The sequence below is a fragment of the Cnephaeus nilssonii genome (genome assembly GCF_951640355.1).
Source record: "Cnephaeus nilssonii genome assembly, chromosome: 7".
Lineage (NCBI taxonomy): Eukaryota > Metazoa > Chordata > Mammalia > Chiroptera > Vespertilionidae > Cnephaeus > Cnephaeus nilssonii.
The window spans coordinates 71369445-71385793 of NC_137078.1; the positions used below are offsets into that span (position 1 = coordinate 71369445).

At 56.1% G+C, this 16349-nt stretch overlaps 1 protein-coding gene across 4 annotated transcripts in view; it reads right to left on the reverse strand.

The window, feature by feature from the left end:
- Positions 1-16349, reverse strand: part of GLIS1 (GLIS family zinc finger 1) — a 218912-nt gene that overhangs the window by 75026 nt on the left and 127537 nt on the right. For all 4 annotated transcript variants that reach the window (XM_079778050.1, XM_079778049.1, XM_079778052.1 and 1 more), the window contains 2 exons: positions 13343-13520; positions 7127-8006 (listed from right to left, as the gene is read on the reverse strand). In XM_079778050.1, the coding sequence (XP_079634176.1) occupies positions 7127-8006; positions 13343-13520 (1058 nt within the window). The remainder of the gene's footprint in view (positions 1-7126; positions 8007-13342; positions 13521-16349) is intronic.

A 16349-nucleotide genomic window follows, 5' to 3' on the forward strand; every position in this document is an offset into this window, starting at 1 on the left:
GCCAGGCACCATGTGAGCACCTCATGTAGAGTATCTCACAGAAGCCTGACCACAGTTCCATTCCCTCTGCTCTCCAGGTAAGAAGACAGAAGCTTGCAGAAGCCAATTTGCACACAACCACAGGCTGATAGATAGCAAAGCCAGGTTTCAAGTGAAGGCTGTTTTTGCAGAAAAACTTCCAAGCACCAGATTAGGGGGTGAACATGACCATCTTTAAGGTCCCTCTAATTTTGTGACTTCACAAAAAAACTGCTCTGGAGGATAGTATCCAGGCAACCTCACACAGCCGTGGAGCAGGGAGGTCAGATGGCTACCCAGCCCTCTCCTTTGCCTCCACAGCCAGGCCGGGTGTCAAAGAGCATGTGGTCCCCCAGGCACTCAGCCACAACGGGAAGTGCTGTTACACTGGGCAATGCATGCTGAAAGAGCAGGAGACAGAGAAACGGGAGCAGAGGTGGGGACACTGGACTGGGTTGTGAAGGATGGCTAGAAATTTCCTGTGCTAGGAAAGGCATTCCGCACAGAGGGACCAGCAAAAGCCAAGGCCCAGAGGAGCAAAAGAAGCTGGAGTCCAGGAGAGGAGGCCCCGGGCAGGGAGAAAAAAAGCAGGCGTTACAGGGCTACCATCAACTCTTAACTCCGGGTGGCCTGGGGCCACTGGCGCTGCCTCCCCGGCTTCAGCCAATGAGTAGATAAGAGGACTGACTGAATCCCAGGAGAGACCCCAGAGGGGCTGTTAACGAGGCACAGCTGGATGCCAACTTGAAGGCTGCCTTTGCCCAGACCCTTCCTCCCTGGAGCGAGGTGAGGCTCAAACCCCCGTTTCCAAAGCAGTGGGCTTGACAGACAACCTGCACGGGCTGGGCCAGCCTGGCCTCTCCAGGCTCATTTACAACAGGATTCTCCAGGGTTTTCAATCACGTTCCACTTCGCAGGTTCTTAATCTCTCCAGAACCCCCAGCCTCCACAAAGAAAGCTTGTTTTCAGGTGACTTATTTATTTTATATGTGAAATGTCTTACTCCTCATCCCAGGAGCACCCTCTCCTCCAGGACAGAGCAGAAGACCTGTCGTGTCAGCAGGCAGGGACCTTCAGCAGGCCCCACGGTGACTGGGGCACTGGCTTAGGAAAACTAGTTACATGCTGATGTCCAGTGGTTTCCCTGCTCCACCAGGACTCCCTGAGGCCAGACTGGCTTGGATTTCCTTCTGTGACCCCAACTCCCTCTCCTTCCCCACCCCTCTCAGCACCCAGGGTTTTGTTTTTCAGGACGGGTGGGGCTGTGGCATAGCAACAAGAGCAAGCCAGCCCCAGGGCCTGGCACACAGATGCTCAGTCACGACCTGCTGAATGAGTTTCAGATCTGAATATTCTCCTGATATATGTAAGAAGACTGATGATTATTCTCTGCCTGGAAGATGGCTTGGGGTCTTGACGGGCACACAGTCTCTGGAGTCAGGCTGAGACCTGGGTTCAAATCTAACCCACAATATACTTGGGGCCTGGACTTGAGCATGAAATGGACACCCCTTCCCCCATCTGTAAAATGGGGATAATAATTCCAGTCTCCAGGAATGTTCTGAGGGCTGAGGTCATGCATGTGGGGAAGCCCTATATAAATTGAAAAACACCCAACGAGTGTTTCAATAATGTTCCTGTCCCTCTTGACCGACTTGGACAAGGTTATGTGTCAGGCCTCAGATCCTCAGCCTCTAGGTCCCCTGCCTCCACTGTCCAGCAATAATATCGTAAGATTCAAGGGCAGTGTCCTTCCCACGGTGCCAGAAGTCTCCCGTCACATAGACCTACCTCCGGACCCCAGCTCCCAGCACAGGCCCTGCACACAGGGCAGTCTGCCCCTCGGGTACAGCAAGTGTTTCAGGAGGACCCTTCCCTGGTTTATGGGTCACTTTCCCACTGTCCAACCTCCCCCAACCGTCCCCTTCAGGAAACTCCCCGCCCAATGAAGCCCTGTTGCTGTGTGCTCCCTGGCCCTCACCACCTCTCAGGGTCTGTCTTCCCTGCTAGACCTGCCTGCTCAGATACTTCAGGCTCCCAAACAATTCCCGGGATGGAGCCTGAGATGTTGAGGTGAGCCAGGGTGGCTGCTGGCCTGGAAATGTGCCCTAGCTCAGGGCTGGTCTCAGGCCACGAGGGGCAGGGAAGGCACAGATGCCCAGGCACTCGTCCGCTGCAATTTAAGAAGCACAGAGGAATCGGCTCTTTGGAAGGAAGAGGCTGGGCAAAGGCCGGTAAGTGGAAGGCAGCAAGGCCTCTGGAGTGGTCCAGGCAGCCGAGCCAGGGGATGCAGAACAGGCCATGTGGCCTCTGAATGCCTGTTTCCTCTTCTGTAAAACGGGCATGATAACTCATGGCTGGGCACAGCGTGTCTCAGAATAATTAGTCCTCTTCTCTCTCAGGACTTCCCATGAGTTATGATCCCAGCCTGTCAGTCAAGTCTCTCTGACTCTCAGCTCACAGCCTGGCTGGGCAGATACAGTCAGTATTCATCCCCTGCCAGGTAGCAGACTGTGTGACCTTGGGAAGGGATGTAGCCTCTCTGGGCCTCAGAGTTTTGTCTGAAGATGGCATGGGGAATCGCCAACACTGAACCAGAATATAAAAATCCCTGAATCTCAATAAACAGCAACTCCCCGCCTCCCCTCCCCGCACCCAGCACCCAGGGTTTTGTTCCCAGGGGTGTGGGGGGCTGGGGCAAAGCAAAAAGAGGAAGCCAGAAGCCCCAGGATTATGGGAAATGAAAGCAAGTTTGGCCTGGGCTGGCCCTCTGGGAGATGGGCAAGGAGGTCCAGCCAGGTGGCTAGTGGTCTGAGTGTCTTAGCTGGTTAAGGTCAATCAATAAGGACCAGCTTTTGGTCGGACGCATTCCCCTGGCCCCAGGTCCAATGGCACCAGAGACAGAGTGTCCATAACAGAGAGGGATGGGGACCAGTGGCCAGTGCGCTGCAGCTGCGGAGGGACCCGGGCAGGATGGAAGGCCAGCCTGGAGGCTCCAGCTGTGCATGGGACCGGGGGCTCTACCCAGAGCCTCCTCCCGTGCCTCTCCCAGCACCCCTTCTACTCCAGTTTCCCTGGGCAGACACCCAGCGCGGAGCAGGCGCTCTGCATCGCTGGTGGACACCTCACAAGGCCCGCGGCTCGCGTGACAGCCCTGCCCACCTCACCAACAGCGGAGGCCTCAAGGCCAGCCTCCACCACTAACTGCCTGCCAAGCCTCAGTTTCCTCGTTTGTGAAAGAGCCATAAATGATCCTGTCCTAACTCCTAGGGCTACTGCACGGGTCTCCTGAGATGATCAGTGGAAGAAGGCAAAGCGGGAAGGACGGAATTAACTAAGCACCTCCCTAGGTCACCTCTTTTAATCCTAATAACAACAATCCTGAAAGGCAGGTACCATTATCGCCCCATTTAATAACCAGATGTGCTTCAGTTCAGAAAGGCCAAGTCACCTGCCTGAGGTCACACATCTGGTGAGAGGCAGGGCCAGACAGGGACCTAGGTCTTGTGACTCCAGACTAGACTTTCATCCGTCTACACACAGTTCCCACACGGCACTCACAACGTTGGTCAAAGATCACAAAAGTCAGGGGCTGTTGTCATTATTATCTATAATAATAAAACGTAATATGCTAATTAGACCAGACGACCTTCTGGACAAAGCCAGGGCTGCGAGGGCCGAGGCAAGCCGCCATGGCTGAGATGGCCGAGCCCCCTGCACAAATTTCCTGCATCGGGCCTCCAGTTTCTTATAAAACCCAAGGCTCTGAGAGGTTTTCCTTTTCGTTCTGCCTCTCTTTTTCTCGATGTGGAGAAAAGCAAACTACACAGTCGGCTAATTCCTTCAGTCTCAGACAATCAGAATTCCAACTGTCTGGGACAGCCAACCTAAGAAAGCAAGAAATTAATCTTTTCAAAGCTAAGGTCTTCGAGGCGTCGCAGCAGTATTTGGGTTGGACGTAACCTTGCTATCATAACGCAGATGAAACCCCAAATGTAATAAGGCTAAGACAACTCGGACCACGTAAGAAACATAACAGGATATTGCAAAGAGATCAGGGGGCTTCCCCTGGGCGGCGGGAACAGCCAGGGGAGGGCAGGGTGGGGGATGGGTGGTGTGGTCTATCTGGGGGCCAGCGAGGGGGGTCCTGGTCCCAGGCCTGGCTGAGGACGAGGCGGCGTGGCAGAGGGGAGCTGGCTCCTCCCCGACACCTCGAGGCCGCCTGGTGCGGAGCGAGGCTTCACACTTAGGTTAAATGTAAACCAGCTGCAGGACGGAGTGTTACAGTTGGATGGGGTGGAGAAGGCTTACCTCATGAAAGAACTGTGGAAACGGCTGCTGGAAAGATAATAAAAGGATTAACTGCTATTTTAGTGGGCCATTTACTCTTCAATCAAAGTGTCTCATCTATTTCCTGTTCTCCAGAGGCTCCGGGTCCAAAATTCCTTTGTCTATTACAGCACATGGTAGCAGAGGCCTGTCATGAGAAATTAATAATTTTACAGGGAAGGGTGATTTTATTTATCTGGGTGCGGGCTGGAGACCGCCCCTTCCCAGGGGTTGCCTGCTGCGCCAGCATCTCAGGAAGGGGGAGCACTCCCACTGCGGGCAGGGAGGAGCTCAGAGGAGACCTCTGCTACCATCTCCAGATGGGGGGACCCAGCAGGGCTGGCCCCACGACCCCAGAGAATAATCAGTTGAACAGGAGAAAATCTGCACCAACAAGAGCACCACCATTTAGAAAGTTGTGTGTTCAAATTCCACTCCAGGGGTTGTCAGCTGTATAACCTTGGGCAGCAGATACTTATTTATTGTTGTTAGTATTACTGCTATCAAGATTACTAGCCTCTATTGTTGTTGTATCTCTAGCTGTAAAATGGGGGTTCTAACAGCATCTGCCCCGTAGGGTAGTTGTGAGGACCACACAGAGTTACCGACTCAAATAACCCCTGCACCCAGTCAGCACTCAGAAGCTGCCTGCCAGTATGATCACCATAACCCCGAACCCTCAAAGAGGCAAGATGCAGTGTTTTTATAGCAGCAAGTGGAAGGCCAGCTGGACTCCCCTGGAACCTTTGTTTCTTTGCCTGTATAAACTGTAAGTTCCATAGGAGTCATAGGAAGATTAAATGGGTGAGTACAAACACAGCTTTAACATCCACCTCCTCCTTGAAGCCCTTCTGGGCCTCCCCTCCTTGAGCCCACGCAAACTCCATCCCAGAACCTGTCACCGATCTCCACACCATCTTCCACCCATCCCTCACCATGAGTGCCCCAGAGCAAGGACCGTGGCAGGTCTGGGTTTGAGTACCCAGAGTCAGGCATGAGCCAGGTCTAAGCCAGAGTCTTTCTGTGGAGTCAGCTGAATCAAGCGAGATCCTGGCAGGCTGGCCCAGAGAGGGATCCTGAGACTACACTGAGTAATCTCTTTTTCTCTGACCCACTTGCTAGTCCTCTATTTACCAAACTGGAAAATGGGCAGGGAAGTTTCAATCATCTCCAAGGGCCCTAATGTGCAACACGGACACTCCTGCATGCTGTGATTCCACAGTGTAAGAAGGCCCTGACCACACCTCGCCGGGAATCAGACCGTGTGGCCTCCACGTAGGCCCCCGGACACCAGTGGGCTCACCCACAGGAAAGAAGACAGGAAGGACTGTAGCTCCAGGGTCTCAGAGGGAGACAGGGCCCCTCAGTCTGCCAGCCGCCCTGGCCTGTGATGCCTATTGGTCCTCTCCTTCCAAGCAGGAACATGCCTTTCAGCAGCCATGTGCTATGACACCCCAAGTGAACTGGAGCATCCCCAGAGAGTGGCCCGGCCACCAGCTCTTCCTCCAGCATACTCTTGGGCCAAAGACATGTAATAAACTCAAGCTCTCAGCCTGCTCACGCTCGCCTCTCCCACAACACCAGCACCACCCCCCCCCGCCCCACCCACACACACACACCGGCTATTCACTGCCCCTCACTTGCCTATAAAGCGAACGCCTTCTCATCCTCACGACCCGGCCTCCTCAATGCTGAACAGGCTGGGCCAGGCGAAGCCCCGCTCACAGCAGCACAAGCAGACGGGGACCAAAGGACACGTACCTGGTCCCAGCAGGACGGAGTGTATGCTGCCAGTGGCCAATGCTTCCTGCCTCCTCCCTGGCCCCTGCAAAAGCTGCCCTGGGCTTTGAGCAGGGACAGATGTGTGCCCCTGTTCCCACTGCACCCCTTCCCAGACTGAGCGCTCCACGAGGCAGGGCCCAGTGACAGTGACAGCACGCAAGTGTGGAGGAACTCAACCTTGGCTCTGACACTGCCGCAGCCCAGACACACCGCTCCCTCCCTCTGCCTCACCAGCGCCCCCATGGGTGGGCACTGGTGGCTCCACAGCCCTTCCACTCTGGGCAGGCACTTTTCCTGGGGGGCTGGCTGGGCCTTGGTGGTAGGCACGATGGCTCAGCTGGGATACCAGGGACCAAGCCTACATTCCTCCGATACGGATTTCCACCGCAGTGAGAGCAGACGCAGAAATGGTCAGAATGGCCAGAGGCCCACGTGGCTGCAGGTGTGTTGTGTGTGCACCCCAGCAGAGCACTGCAGGTGCTCTCTAGGGCCTTATCTGTTAACCCTTGGCAATACCCCCAAAGCCTGCCCTGGGGACCCATAGCTCGAGCTGGATGCTCATGAAGACCTGGTGCTCCTTACAGGGTCAGCCAAGCTGTGGACTTCCCAGGAGGCCCAGGACCCAGCAGGACAGCTTGTGCCCCACGTGGCCATCAGCACGTGGGACACTGAACACATGCATGTAAGGGAGAAGGCTGGCGAGGCTGCTCTGACCTCAGAGCACGTGTGTCACCACCTACCGTGTGTGTGCACACCAGGCCGTGTGGCATGCCTTGGGGTGGGGAAGGGGCACACGGCGAGTACGAGGGGCCCTCTGCCAAGGTTCCCAGTGACAGGTGCACTGACCGTCTTGACAGGGGCCACATCCATAGCATTCTTCCTCCCCTCCTCACTCAGCCACGGCGGGTCTCAGCCAGCCCCCAGGTAAGGAGGCCCAGGCATGCCTCTCGGGCAGTGCGGGTGGGGTGGCTGTGGCCTGGTGGCCGTGGGAACTCACCATGCACTTGTTGGGCTTCTCGCCTGAGTGCACCCTCATGTGGATGAGCAGTTTGTAGCGGGCGTTGAAGGGCTTGTAGCGGCGCACGCAGCCCGCCCAGAAGCAGGTGAAGTCCTCGCCCTTGCGCTGGTCGATGTGGCTCTTCTCGATGTGCCGCACCAGCTCCTCCTGCTGCTCGTAGGCTGCACAGCAGTCCACCCACCGGCACGCCTGCCGCCCAGCCACCCTCCCCGCCAGGCCCAGCCCCAGGCCTCCAAGGCCTAGGCCTGAAGGCACCTGAGGCAAGGGGTAGGGGGGTGGCAGGCCAGGCTGGTGAGGTCCGAAGAGCTCTGAGAACTCGTCCGCAGGCTCCTGCTTCAGGAAGCCCACCTTCCGGCAGGATTCCGCCTGCAAACTGCCCTCATGGCTCTCAGTGGTTGCAGGGCCGGGCTGGGCCCGCTTGGGAGGGCCCCCCGGGTCTCCCGGTAGAGGGGGGCTCCGGAGTCCATTCACACAGGTGACCAGAGCAGTCTGGGAGGAGCGGATGATGGAGGTGATGTCAGAGGAGGCACAGGGCGAGGAGGAGGCTGAGGAGGTGACGGGCAGGCCCAGGAGGCAGCAGCGCTTCAGGCCGCCCTCGGGGAGGTGGGCCTCAGGTGGGGGGCCCAGGCCGGAGCTGGATTCGCTGCCTAGAAGGTAGCAGGAAGGTGCGGGGTGAGCAAGGCCTCGGCCCGGGAGGTCCAGGTCTGTGTGCGGGCCAGAGGCTGGTGGGGCCCGGCAGTGGGCAGATAGGGGTACCCGAGCTTCCATCATTGCCCGGTAGACGGGCAGGGACTCTTGCTTGATGTGCTGTGTAGCCGGGAGGCTGCCATTCACATACGTGGCCTGGGGTCTGGGTGACCTGGAAGACAGGGGCCAGAGAGGCCATGAGCGGGTGGGCACTCACAGTGGGGAGACCCTGGAAGGGGGCAGCGAGGAATCTGAGGGCCGAGGGCTGAGGAAGCCCAGAGCAAGGATGGAAGGTGAGGAATGGAAGGCGGGTGGGGAGGGAGGGAGAGCAGAGGGAGGGACAGGTAGGAAGGTAAAGATATGCTATCTGGCCAGCAAGGAAGAGTGTGGAGGAAAAGGGGAAGGGGGAGGAAGAGAAGTGGGGCTGGGGAAAGGTTCCAAAGAGGCAGGAGGTCTGAAGAGGAGAATGCAGGAAAAGAAACCATTTCCTCCTTTTACCAAGTCCAGCCCACCCCCTCCTGCCCTGGATGCCATCCCGCCCTGCCTCCCAGGCCACCCTAGGGTCTGCCCTGACTGCCCCCCCACCACACCCCCACACACACACACCTTCTAGTGAGTTCTGGAGGGAGAAGGTCGATGCTGACATTTTGAGCGACAGTTTGTTTTAAATTCTGCTTATATGTCCTTTAAATCTTCATTAATTTTTTTAATCTTTCACAATTTCTAAAAATGTTAACTGTGATGTTTTGCCCCAAGCAAGGTCCTTTTTTGTCACTGAGAATATTAGTGGATGGGGTTTTTAAAACACAGTCCTGGTGGAGGGTGCATCCCAGGAATAACTAAGGAAAAGCTTCTTGGGTGGGGATGTCCCCGAATTTCAAGCCCAGACACTGTGATGGGGGAAGCCGTGGGCAGGCTGGCCAGGCAGGGCAGCACACAGGAGGCAGAGGGCCCGGGTTCGAGGCCAGGCTCGGCCACTCCCAGCTGTGCACACTGAGCAAGGGGCTCTGGGCCTCTCTCCTCACCCCACCTTCAGAATGGTTCTAGCCCTGGGGGTGCGGACAGTGTGATGGGCAGGGCTGGATGGCTGAAGTGGTATCTTCATCACCCATGTGGTACATGCCATTCTAGAGAGGGCATCTCCCGAATGTGGGCAAGTGTGTGCAGGTAGAGACACCGGGGCCTGCTGGTCACCTGAGGACTCTGAGAAGGGGAGAGGCCAGCAGCTGGCGCGTGGCCTCGGGTCAGAGAAGCCCCCACCAGCCGTGGGCAGGACAGGAAGCCTGTTTATGTGCCACCCTGTGTGTCCTCAGACCCCGCCCTGTCATGGCCTCGGTTACCTCACCTGTGAAATGAGGACCAACCCTCTCCACCTCAGAGGGTGGCTGCCAAGGTCAAGTGAGAACAGATGCTGTGAGACCACCTGGAAAGAGGACGGCAGAGCGAATGGTGCCACCCTCTCTTGTTTCCCAGTGTCACTGCCTGCAGCTCCGGCCCGCCCCTTTCCAGCTCTGTAGCTATGGCATCCCCAGCTCCAGTCACAGGAGGGAGGGAGGAGACGGGAAGCCAGGCCAGAGCCAGAGCACTCAGCAAGCATCGCCTCCAGCTCCATCACCACAGGGCCAGGAAAGGAGCCGGAGGAGGTGGGCCTCAGGGTGGTGGTGGGGGGGGGGGGCAGGTCCAAGAGGGCTCCGGTCTTGCCCACGGTCACGAGCAGCAGGCCAGTGGCAGGGCTGGGCCCAGAACCCAGGCTCCCCTCCTCCTGGCTGTGTGCCTTTTTCCGATACAGAACTGTGGAAAGGCTGGGGGAGACTCTTCTGCTTTCTTCTCAGCTACACTTGAACAACCCCCGGTTAGCTCACCCGTGGCCTCCCTGCCCACCCAGGAACTCTGCGGCCCGGAGCACAGTCAGTGGAACCAGGAGCTGGATTCTGAGGTGGACCGCAACCCGTAACCCCTCTCCAGGGCCGGGGACGCGGGGTCCACCCTCACCAGCAGAAAGCTCCGAGCAGCTGAGAGATCCGATATCCACTTGTGACTGGGGAGCTTAACAAGATAAATAAAAGCACAGCTGTTCCTTGCATGATTGCTATCCTGGGCCTGGCACAGGGAGGCTCGGGCAGGGAAGGACGGCCAGGTAAGCCTCCGTTTCCAGTAATCCCTTTAAAAACAGTCAGGTTGAAGCAAACCCCACCAGGAGAAGAGGCAGCTATCGTTTCCTGTGACTGAGGCACCCAGATAAGCGAATAATCGACAGGAAAATATCAAATGACATCAGGTGAGGAGTGGGCGACGCTGGTCCTGGGGTACCACGGCTCCAAATGCCAGCTGAGCAGCCCCCGCCGGCCCCGCTGGCCCTGTGCACCCAGGCAACTCCCATCACCACTCAGAATGGTGAGCGGGAGTCCCCAGATGAGCCAATACCGTGGAGCAGCCCCACGCGCCAGGCGCTCTCCCGAGGGCCGGCCCAACACAGAACAATGGGAGGCACCTGCTGAATGCATGCCCAAATTCTTCACGGGAGAGACCACCATCTGTTTTACACTTGGGAAAACTGAAGCAACCTGCCCAAGCTGTCAGAGGCGGTCAGGGATAGAGCAGGAATTTGAACCTGGATCTGGTTAAATAAGAGCTGGGGTTTTCCCACAACACTCTACTGGCCCGGGCCCCGCTTCCTCATCTGTAAAACGACCTAATTGAATAATCATACGTTTCCCTACAGCCTTAATGTTCTGAATCTCAAGGCTCTACCATCCTGGACCCTGGAAGGAAGTTGCGGGAATTGGGAAAAATCAGTGTTTCTCCAGCAGAGACTCAAGGAGAGAAGAGGGTGATGTGGGACCTCACGGGGTCCGCACACCCGGTGGCTCAAGGCTGCAGCCTGGGCTGAGGGTCAGCGAGCTCACTCCACAGGCTTTTCACACTGTGCCGGGGGAGCCTGGGGGCTCCAGACAGTTCTGAGCCCAGGCAGGCCCCTGCCCTTCTAATGGGGAAACTGAGGACCAGCCCCCTGAGGGAATGCTGAGACTCTGCTGAGGGGTGGTAGCCTTGTGTCAAACAGAAGAGAGCGCAGGGGCTCGCTCTGGAGGCCAAGACGTGAAAGTATAAAACTACGTGGCACGTTCAAAGCAAGGCCAGGAAGCTGGCGGCGGGCAGGCCTGGACCCATCACGGGCACCTCCTGACGCTGCTGGGGACCTGCAGGCTCTGTGATCCCATCCTCATCTTACAGGTGAGAAAATGGGGCTTCAGAGGGGCTCTCTGATCTCATCCAAGGCCGCCCAGAGAGCCAGCGATGGAGCTAGGACTGGCTCTGCAATTAACGGCACATTCTGCTGACCGTGGTGAGGATGGGCCGTCATTTTAAGCACAGATAGGACAACATCAGGATACTGCTAACGTTTCTTAACACTCCTCACCACTTGCGGAGTGACCTCTGGCTGGTTTTATAGCCCCTCTGGCCTCAGTTTCCCCACCCGATGGCAGCTGTGGGCTGAATGAGTTACCACATGTAAAGTGTCGAATAGTAAGCACCCCAGGATTGTCACTTATTAGCGATAGGACCTGGGCCTCCTGGGGTTGTGCTTGGTTAAATGAGAGACTGTGCACAGGCAGCAGCCACTCAGAACGTGGGAGCTATTTTACTGATCTTAGAAAGCTGGGCCGGAGGCAAGGCGGCGGCTCGTGCGGCTGCTGCGGGAACCCAGGCAGTGGGGTCAAGGGGCCAGAGATCAGGAGGGGACAGCAAGAATGGAGAGGAGGCCCCCAACACAAGGCCGTCCAGTGGCAGGGAGAAGGGCGAGCTCGGCCTGGTGTGGAAGAGGGGCTGGCCCACTTTTCCTTTAGGAAAAGGAGGGAGTCTGCAAGTGCCAGGTCATATTCAACCACTTCCTCTCTGGCAACGGTGGCAGCAACTTAGGTTGGGGCTGGTGTAGGGTTCTGCGTACAGATTCTCCTGTGCCCTCAACTGTCAAAATGGCATTCCACATGACAAATGATATTTCTGATTGCCTCTATCCAAAAGGAAAATGGGGAGGAGGACATCTGTAATACTTTCGACAATAGAGATAGATTATTTTTTAAAAAGAAAACAGAACACTTGCCTCGCTTTCCCTGGGTTCGCATAGTGTCTACCCCGAGAGAGGCAGAATTCCGCTGGAGAAACTGGATACTGCTGGGAGCCTCCATGATCATCAAGCGGATACATGCATTTGGCTGTTGCCAAACAGGGCGCAGCTTGAAATCTAAAGGGTGTCTGGTCCTTGTGTGCTGAATTGATGTCCCCCTAAAATTTGTATGTTGAAGCCTGAACCCTCCATGTGACTGTATTTGGAGACAGAGGCTAAGGGAGGTGATTAAGGTTAAATGAGGTCATAGGGCGGGGCCCTAATCCGAAAGGACTGGGGAAGAGGCACCGAGGGTGAGCACACCGAGGCCGAGTAAGGACACCACGAGAAGGCGGCCGTCTGCAAGCCCAGAGAGGCCTCAGGAGAACCCAAACCTGCTGACATCTTGATGTTGGCCTCCCAGCGCCCAGAGCTGTGAAGAAATAAATGTCTGCTGTTTAAGCCACCCAGTCCGTGGTGTTTGGTCATGGCAGACGAGCGGACTAATGTGCTCCCATAAATCAGAAGTCTCATTCACTTCAAGGGAGGCCATGGGAAACCTAATTCTCGACGAAAAATGATTCCACAAGAAGAAAAAGCTATTTAGTACTATCTCCCCCTGTGGACTCCCACTGGGAAGTAAGCTCCATCGGGGAGCTCTCTGCTCCCTCCACCAAGGAAGGCACCCCAGCACCCACAGTGCCTGGCTGGTGAAGAGATAAGCTGTGAACAGGCAAGTGGGCCCGTTTTTAGAATCTCTGACCTGTGAACAGGCCTGAGGTCAGCAGTCCCACGCAGTGGGGTACAGGGGCCTATCTGAGGTTGGCCTCCTCCTGTCAGCAAACCAGAGGGCACAGAGGCACGGGCGGGACCCCGGGAGAAGCCGCAGGAGCCAGATTTCAGCCTGGCATGCCATCTAACGGGATACTTTGCAGAGGCAGACTGGGAACGTCCTGGCACTGAATGGCGCCCGTTACCTATCAGGATCCTGCGGGCGGAAGGCTTCCCGGGGCAGGACATGGCCCAGGCGGAGGAACCCCCTCCGCTCTGTCAGCAGTCCAGGGTTTGACAATGTGAATTCTGAACTGAGTTTTCCTTCCCCGACTGACTCCAAATCTTCCTCTTCTAAAACGACTGATTCTCTGTGCAAGGCCACCTCAGCTGCTGCAACGGGGAAGCACACCTCAATAAAACCATCTCTGTCTCTCACGAGGCCCTGCAATTCCAGAGGTGCAGGGCCTTGCCCAGGCAGCCATCATTGTGCTACTGGACTCTGGCTGTCCCTGGCCATCCTGTGCCTCAGTTTCTCTGTGCATCCCATAAGCCAGACAGACTAGGTGAGGTCTGGAGGCCTCCAGGGAGTGTCCACAGAGGGCAGCTGATGGTGGGGATGGAGCACATACCTGCTGGGATGGGGGAAATGGAGCAGCCTCTCACAGGCTGGGGGGTGGCCCCTGGATGGGGGGGTTCCCGCCGAGAGAAACAGGCCCTGACGGCAGGTGGGGCCCAGGCCCTCAGCAAGGTCCAGGTCCAGCAGGCTCTTCTCGGAGCCTGGGGTGCAGTGGCCGTAGCTCCCGTTCACTAGGCAGAGAAAGACAGGAAGAGGAGACAGAGTAAGTGGGGACAGTCATTGGTTGGAGACAGAGCACCCCTGAGCCAACACTAACTGAACCCCTACCACATCTGAGGCACAGGGACACCCCATTTAATTCCCATAATCACCAGCAGGATCAATATTAGCATCAGCCGCTACTCTAGGTGCAGGAAAGACTTGGGAACTAGACAGACAAGCTCCTGTCTCTGGGAAGCTCAGTGTTTCACAGCTCTGTATCCTCATGGTTCTTCGACAGCCTAACCATCTGCCTGGCCCAGCTGCTGGGTTTCTATGAAGAATAAATTAAGGCAGCAGATGTGAAAGCCCCTGAAAAACTACATAACATGTAACAAAAATGTCAGGCATGTTTGTTAGGTTACTTCCACTCCCTGAGCCTCAGTCTTCTCATCTGTAGTGTGAGGAGGATTCATCTGGAAACTACTTCTTACTTAGGCTTTCTGCCCTGTCACCTGGCCGAGTTAGGCTAAGGAGGAACGGACATGCATGGGCTTGGGGGTCCTATGGGTCTTGGTGTGAGTCCCTACTGCCCCAACCAAGCCTGTGACTTGGACAAGTCCCTCCCCGAGGCTGACCCTCCCCGAGGCTGACCCTCGCCCCGGGTGGAAGATGGAGACAGCCATGCCAGTCCCCGGGAGATGCTGTGAGGTTCCGAGTCCTGGGGTGCAGGGCCCCTAGCACAGTGCTGGCACCTGGCAGGAGTGCCAGGAGTAGAAGTTGTTCTTACTACCATATAGCACTTTGAAAAGCATAAGGTACCCTAGAGAGGTAATAAAGCATTAACAGGCCCAAGTATTGTCCAGAAACTGTCAACACTGAGCAAGACACACCATTAAGATGAGAAGAGAACTGACATCAAAACACCCTTAAAGTAAGGACAGAGCGCCATTTGCCGAGTAGTGTGTGCAGGCCCTGGGTGCAGACAGACTGGCCTCTGAGGGAGGTATGGGTATTATTGTCCCCACTGTACAGAAGAGAAAACAGAGGTTCGGCGAAGCTCAATTTGCCCAAGATCACACAGCTAGTAAGGGTCTGGGATCTCTGACCTGAGTCACACCCAAATCCCACATCGCAATCACTATGTAATAAAAAGTGGCCCCTTAGCCAAAAATCCAACCTCACCTAATTCTAGCCCACCCCTAAGACCAGACACTCTGAGCTAATTCAACATGTGCCCACAGCTCTGGACAGGCACCAGCATTCACCTGCCAAGCACTGACAGTTTGCAGATGAGAACACAATGCTCTCAAGGTCCTAGGCCAGGTAAGGGGCTCAGACAAATTCCCAGGTTCCCAGGCACAGGCAAGCCTGCCCAGATGAACATTTGCTCAGAAGCTGCCCTCTGTGTCACCTTCCCAGCCAGAGCCTGGGCCCGTGTCTTGCTGTGAGGAACACTCACTCCCACTGGCTTTGGCTGCTGCTCGGCCAGCCCCTCACAAGCTTATTTTTTAATAACTTGGTTGTTTTTTAATTAAAAAGAAATCCCTGGTAACAAATGTGAATGGCCTGAGCTAATGAGAGCAGGCTGCCGCTCGCTTAACTCCATCTCTGCTTGGCGGTCTCTGCCTTTTCCAAATCGTTTCTGCATGCGATTTTATTGTCCCGTGGAGGCAAACCATGGGACTGGGCCTCAGAAAACTGTGGATAATTTTATGACCATTAATAGCATTTGGAGCAGAGAGAGCTTAATCATCACACAGGGCTGTTCGGCCAAGGTCTTTCTCCCAGAGTCTTTGGGTTGGGCAGGCAGTTCTGAGCTTCCTTCAAGGACCCACCAGGCCCGTTGGGGACCTCTGAGTCACTTACCCCTCATTCACTTAGGACAATGTGTGGAACGATGGACGGTGGCCCCCGGAAAGGCGTCAGGGAGCCCAGCATTCTTCAAGCCCTTATTCATCAGGCACTTCCTAGGTGCCAGGCACATTCAGTACTTTCAAGTATCCAACCCTGTGATGCGGGCTCATTACAGCCATTTTCCAGATGAGAAAAGTTGAGGTTTGAAGAAATTGGGACCTTTGACTAGGACCACGGGTCCCAGATCTCTTAGACTTCGAAGCCCAAGTTCAGTCCTGCCACCCCTCAGCCAACTAAACAACTGGGGCCCCTGAACAAGCATCCTCACCTGTGACTCCAATGAAGATCGTGTTGGGGGGCCTTTGGGGAAGTCAAAGAACCATCATCCCAATGACTCCTAAACTCTGCAGGTGGCAGGATCACTCCATCTACAGACGAGCACAGGGGCTCAGGGAAGTTCAATGGTTCACCCACAGTCACCCAGGCAGTGCAGTCAGGGGCCGAGTTGAGATGTGGGAAGAGACAGTCATTGTTACTCGATGAACAATTGAGGCCTATTGGCTGGTCTCTGCTGGATACACTAAGAGGTTTCCCTATCTCTATATATAAAAGCCTAAGCGACCGAATGACCAAACGACTGGTCTCTCTGATGCACACTGACCACCAGGGGGCAGATGATCAATGCAGGAGCTGCCCCCTGGTGGTCAGTGCACTCCCACAGCGGGAGCACCGCTCAGCTGACTGACAGGCGCCAGATGCCACCAGGCTCACGGTTGGCAAGCGCAGCTGCGGCAGCACGAGCCTCTCCCACCTCTGCAGCAGTGCTACCGTGCAGAAGCGGCAGGCGCAGTGGGGCCAGGATGAGCGGGAGCGGCACCAGGCCTGGGCTCGGGCTCCTCACTGGCCTCCCGGTCTGTGGGGATCAGGCTGAAACATCCCCCAAGAGGTCCCGGATTACAAGAGGGCGCAGGCCAGGCTGAGGGACCCCAACGGTGCATGAATCT